This window comes from Olea europaea, chromosome 14, assembly GCF_002742605.1.
Source record: "Olea europaea var. sylvestris chromosome 14, O_europaea_v1, whole genome shotgun sequence".
Lineage (NCBI taxonomy): Eukaryota > Viridiplantae > Streptophyta > Magnoliopsida > Lamiales > Oleaceae > Olea > Olea europaea.
In genome coordinates, this window is record NC_036250.1 from 6,166,932 (window position 1) to 6,172,577 (window position 5,646).

At 34.7% G+C, this 5,646-nt stretch overlaps 1 protein-coding gene across 3 annotated transcripts; it reads right to left on the minus strand.

Moving 5' to 3' along the window:
* Window positions 1–477: 477 nt before the first annotated feature.
* LOC111408940 (DUF21 domain-containing protein At1g47330) lies at window positions 478–5,404 on the minus strand. 3 transcript variants are annotated; one of them, XM_023038793.1, is made up of 12 exons: window positions 5,000–5,400; window positions 4,374–4,450; window positions 4,197–4,280; window positions 3,997–4,110; window positions 3,333–3,419; window positions 3,019–3,158; window positions 2,845–2,932; window positions 2,586–2,659; window positions 2,205–2,326; window positions 1,512–1,738; window positions 1,171–1,217; window positions 478–946 (listed from the first exon to the last, which is right to left on the minus strand). In XM_023038793.1, exons 1-12 carry the CDS (start codon window positions 5,175–5,177, stop codon window positions 811–813), a joined length of 1,374 nt encoding a protein of 457 aa, XP_022894561.1. In that variant the 5' UTR covers window positions 5,178–5,400; the 3' UTR covers window positions 478–810. The 3 variants fall into 3 exon arrangements, with proteins under 3 accessions (XP_022894561.1, XP_022894563.1, XP_022894562.1); XM_023038795.1 differs by lacking the exon at window positions 1,512–1,738 and having other exon boundaries at window positions 5,000–5,404; XM_023038794.1 differs by lacking the exon at window positions 2,845–2,932 and having other exon boundaries at window positions 3,054–3,158.
* Window positions 5,405–5,646: the final 242 nt, after the last annotated feature.

The window sequence follows — 5,646 nt, forward strand, 5'->3', positions numbered from 1 at the left end:
GACACTTCTTTCACTGGCTGCTTATCTTTACCATTAGTTTTGGCATTCACAAGATCTCTATATTTTTTTTGGCAATCATTTTTCATCCACAAACTTTGTTAACGATCTTTTAAATGATGAACAAAAATTTAATTATAATATTATATCTATTGTTGTTTTTTGCTTATTATAAAATACGATGGATTGATAAGTCTTTTCACTCACTCTGTTACTTTTGACCGAAAATATCTCATAACATTTAAGTCATTTTTCTCATATGTTGCCATCAATCGCTGATTCAAGGTGGCAATGATGGTGATGGACAGGCATACTTCATTTTAAAGATTTATACCTTCCCTCATAATATGGTGCTTGTGCTTCACCAGGTGGTTTGATGCCTGATTTGACAGAATTTACTGAGGACTAATTAGCCAATGGAGCTAAAGGTTCGGGATTAAGAAGTCCAATTTTCAAAGTTGAGGACGAGATTGCCAAACATATCAAAGGTTGGGGACTAGCACGTTTGGCTCCATTTTTATTGATGAAAATTGACATCAACTCCTCTGTTTCTCCAAAATGTATACCAAGTCGCCTTACTTCTCAAGGCAGTAGTTCTAGTAATTGTATCCACCATTTGACCAACGGCTAGAAAATCCAGTTTCAAACAAGAACATAGTACATCTTTGATGAACTCTTAACTAAACTAAATTTCACGTTTTCTCGTAATAAAAACTAAACCTGAATCTTCTCTTTATGACCATTCCAACTTACTGCTTGTCAAAATACTATAAAGCCTCTCCACAAGCTCCCTTTGGAAAACTGTATAAGTGGCTATTGTCTGGTAGTCATGGTAACTGACTGAACAAGGGGAAGACCCGAATCTGTCGAGGGACTAGGCATAGAAGAATATTGTATGGAGTTCGACTCCAGAGCCTTTTCTTGAGAAGTGTTCATGTTTATCTTTATCCTGCACCAGAGAAACATTCAGTGATACTTTTCAGATTTTATCGGTTTTACATCCATGTATAGGATATCACTTCCACAGAAGTGCTAGCATTTTGAAGAAAGCAGAGAATTCTTTGCCAGTGTTTGGGATAAAAAAATAAGCCTATTGCTATCGACTTTACTTTGTAGGGATTTGTATATCCATGGAAGTTGTAAATTTTAACGGAAAAAGAAAATAATTTTTACCTGTTATGTATGTTGACATATTCATCAGTTTCATCCAGTATCTCCTCCTGAAAAATGAATAATATGCAAGAACAGAAAAAAAGTAAGCAACAAAAGAAAATAATGAAATAGCTAATATTCAGAAACTACAGAGCAGCATTAACAGTTGAAGGGGCAAAATTTAAAAACTGAAGCAAGACCACCCTGCAATGGCCTCAGAGATAGTAACAGCCAGTACATTTTAAAAAATAAAAAATAAAAAATCGGCGTGATTATCCATCGTAAAATGCACTAAAAATAGAGAAATGGGAGGGGAAGGAATGGCTGCTTAATATTGATTGGTTGAGCCCAAATTCATGTACCTGAAGAAGCTCCTCAATAACATCCTCCATGGTAATTACACCAACAACTTCATGATTGGGTGGGTATTCAGGAATTGGAGAATTCTCAAAATCTAAAATGCAATGTGAGCAGCCTCTATGTTTCTTTTTGAAAGCAGGAGTAGATGGAGGGCTTTTCTTTGCATCGGCCTTGCTTAAGGTTGTGTCAGCATCATGTGAGATGAATTTTATCGCAAGGTTGTCAATGTCTGCAAGTAGGACCCACCTTATCATGTTTCCAATAAACACAAAGCAGAAGGTTTACTCATTTATGCAGGTATCAAGAAATCAGACTAAGCAAGGGAAGACATGTGAATTGCAATAAATAAATGACGTTTAGTTCGAATCGTCACTCATATATTACATAAATGTAGTAGAACTGAGGTGCGGATGAAAATATGAAGGAAAACAAAACCAAAATAGCATATAATGTACTGTGGATGGATCAATGCAGTGGACAGTTAGTAAGAACAAGATATATAAGCAATAACTTACTCACTTTGATAAATATGATACAAAGAAGTGATGAGAAAGACAAGGGGCAATAACAGGGAGATAGAAATCCAAAATAAACAAAGAAAGAACAGAGAGTTAAAAAGAAAAAAAATAATAAAATAAAATAAAAAATCCCATAAAGCCGTTAGTCATGACTATATCAATTCTCATTGTTTAAACCTTCTTTGGTTTTCTGCATCGTTTGTTTTGTTTCGTTCAGATCCTTATATACAACAGCAATGTGACTGTGACCCCTCTGAAATTCATTCAGAATATCATAAAGTGGCATGTTTTCCGGAACCCTGAGAATTGTACAAGCAAGGCAAAAGAATTAGATACTACAGGGAGGGGAGGGAGGATGAACATAACCCAACTACTCCTACTGTGGGAGTATAGTCGATAAAGATCCAAAATACAATAACTTTTTGAAGAAGATGCTTTATCCAAGTACATGGTAGCAGAATAATAAATTTACTAACAATCTGCCATATTTGGAAATAAAATTCCTCACAGTGCTATTTATTTAAAATGGTGGGAGCAGAAAATCAAGTGTATCCTTACCAGGGTATTCTTCTTAATAACATTTTCCTCAGAGGAACTGAATGTTCAGGGTCAACAGCTAACAGATTTTTAACCTGCACAAAATAGAGATAAATAATAGGTTTAAACCGGAATTGGCACACTGCACTCATTAGTTTCTGACTGCATTTGTAATTGAAATAGAAAAAAGGTAACTTTTGAAGACAGATCTGCACAATTAATAACAAGTGATACCAAGAATGCCAATATCGTGATTGTGCATAGGAAGAAAATAAATTACCAGTATAATTCCAATAATGTTATTTGGATTTTTATAATAAACTGGAACCCTACTATGGCCCATTGTCATTATAGCATTCAGTGTTTCCCTGTGCAAGGATCATACATGGATTAAGTATGTAAATGACATATATAGAACATAATGACTAGATTCAACAGCAAGTGATAAACGCACAAATTAAGAGCTCCATCTAAATCAATGGAAAATGCCTTTAATATCGGGGTCATGGCATCTTTAGCAGTCTTCTCAGTCATTTCCAGAGCCCCAGCAATTATTGTTGTCTCATCATGAGTCAAATCCCCGCCCTTCCCAGCCTATTAAAAAAAAAGATTATGCAATGTTAAATGTGAAAGAAGAGTGACGGTACAAATGTTCTTCTGTAGATACAATTATTTTGCGAAAAGCAATTAGACTATAATTTCGGTAAATAAATTGGTTAGTTAATAGAACAGGGAGAAAATGAAGAATTCCATGATTTGATAGTGTACCTCATTACCATGAAAATCCATAAATGTTTTCAGTTCAGCTCTACGCAAAAGGGCAGCATGCCCCTTACCCAGCATCCAATCCAGAACCTAGGACGAAAACATCCTAAAAGCTTTAGAACTTAATTGACAAGAGGCAAAGATCGCCTCTAGGTATTTCATAAACAGATTAAGCCTCCGTTTGTCCCCCATTAATTTTAATTTTATTACATTTCATTTTTCCCTTTCATATTTTCAACAACATAATCTTCCATATAATAATATTATACATAAACCGAAAATTTTTCTTTCTTTTTCAACTACTCATTTGTCAAAAAACACTATTCCACCCATTTTCATTTTCCCAAAATGGGGGCCAAATGGGGGGTAAGAGGGTGCTTGGTAGGGATTTTGAGAATTGATTTATTAACCGTTAGAGATAAAAGTGGGTTCTACCTGTGAGAGAAGAATTTAAAAATGACGACTGAAATAGTGAAATAACGGTCAAAAAAATTGATTTTAATTGGCTTAAAATCCCACAAAACACCCCCTAAATAAAATAATCTCGTCAGTTTTCTTAACTTTCTGTCAGTGTCCTAGCAGAGAAAATAACCGACTAACAAAACTTCTAACACACAGAAATTTGTCCAGCAGAATGTATAAAACATCTCATGCACATCAGATGTACCTTACTAATTGGATAAGCAATAGGGAAAAATGCCCAAAGAAGAAGCTGGACAAAGGGTGCCACTGTTGCTCCAACAGTTAATCCATACCGAGTACAGATTGCTTGAGGCAATATCTGTAAATGTAATAATTTAACCAATTAAAGAACTAGAATAAGCATGATTCATAACATCATGTTAAGTTTAGTTAAAGATAAAGCACCTCCCCAAACACGAGGATGAGTGTGACTGATATCAGGATTGCTGCCCATGTAGGCACGAGCTTGTCCAAGAATATGGGAAGAGACTACAGGTAAAACCATAACCATGACACACGGTTTAGATCATCATACATTAACATAAGATACAAATGTTATCAAGTAAAGGATGTTCTACAAACCTCCATCGCTAAAGAGTTGCCAATCAAGAGCGTACATAGCAAAAGATGTTGATTCTTCACCACTGGAAGTATTTTAGCTGCCAAACATAGACGCATTTCAAATTATTAGTTACAAACATCAACCTCATATGCAGACAATTCATATACCAGTTACCCTAATGCAAGCTAAAACCAATAAGGTCGGAGAACAGTCCGAGATAATTAAGGGAATCAGAAAATCTCAAGAATCCCAACAAAATGATATAATATTTTTGAAGTCTGTGATTCAGCATGGAGAAAGAATCTCCCAGATTTTACATCCTCAAACTCGAACTTTTTTCTCCTCCCAAATCTTAGTTCTTACTTATACCTGCAGCAACTAAATAATATAGCAACAATCCACGCAATAATATTGCTCATCAATAATAATCCAGTCAAGAAAAACCCACAAACACAATTACATACACCAACTCACAAGTGCCAAATTAATAACAAAAAAAAAAATTTACAAAAAAGAAAAAGAAAAAAAGAAATGATCAATTCATAGACTCAGCTTCCAAATCATCGAAACTTCGAAAAATCTATATATAGATGCATAAATAATAAATTATATACACAAAAGTGAAAATTGAGGAATTGTGCAGTACAGGCATGAATACGATCCTGAGCGCGCCCTGATTTGCTGAGAACCTCAAGGTCTACAAGACCAAGAGACATAAGCCCAAGAGTCAGACCAGCCATGAGCCCAGCAAAGGTCACCAGTCCTATGATTATCAACACATACAGAAAAAACTTGGTTTCACAACAGGGTAAGTCATCCGCCATCTACCTCACACAGTGCGTGTTTGTGTGTTTTTGTGCACTTCCTTAAAAAAGTAGTTTCTTGCAATCTGCAGTTTATGCTGGCGATTTTGTTTGTGTTTTGTCTAAGAATTTATTATTCTCAGTCTTGGAGTCCAATTTGGAAGGAACCCAAATGTAATCGACCACACTGGGGGATTTGCAGTATATTATTTTCGGTGAGCTGAGTTGTTTTTACATTTTCAATAATTTGTACGGTTTGAGTTCATTATGATACGATAAACAGTTTCTTAATCAATAAAGATTTATTATTATTATTATTATTTTTTAAATAATGAGATCACAATCAAATTTGTACGACTTCTAATAATTCATGAATTTTAATAATTAGTATAATAAGCCCCTGTTTGATCTCCATTATGTAGAAAAATCAATGGGGGAATAGTATTTTTTAAAAAATGAGTTGTTGAAAAAGAATTAAAAATTTTCGATT

Coding starts and splice junctions, on each gene's coding strand:
- LOC111408940 (XM_023038793.1), bottom strand. CDS start 5,177: ATGGCGGATGACTTACCCTGTTGTGAAACCAAGTTTTTTCTGTATGTG. Junction 2,660..2,844: donor ACATTATTGGAATTATACTG/GTAATTTATTTT, acceptor TATTTTGTGCAG/GTTAAAAATCTGTTAGCTGT. Junction 1,218..1,511: donor TTATTGAGGAGCTTCTTCAG/GTACATGAATTT, acceptor TTCATTTTTCAG/GAGGAGATACTGGATGAAAC.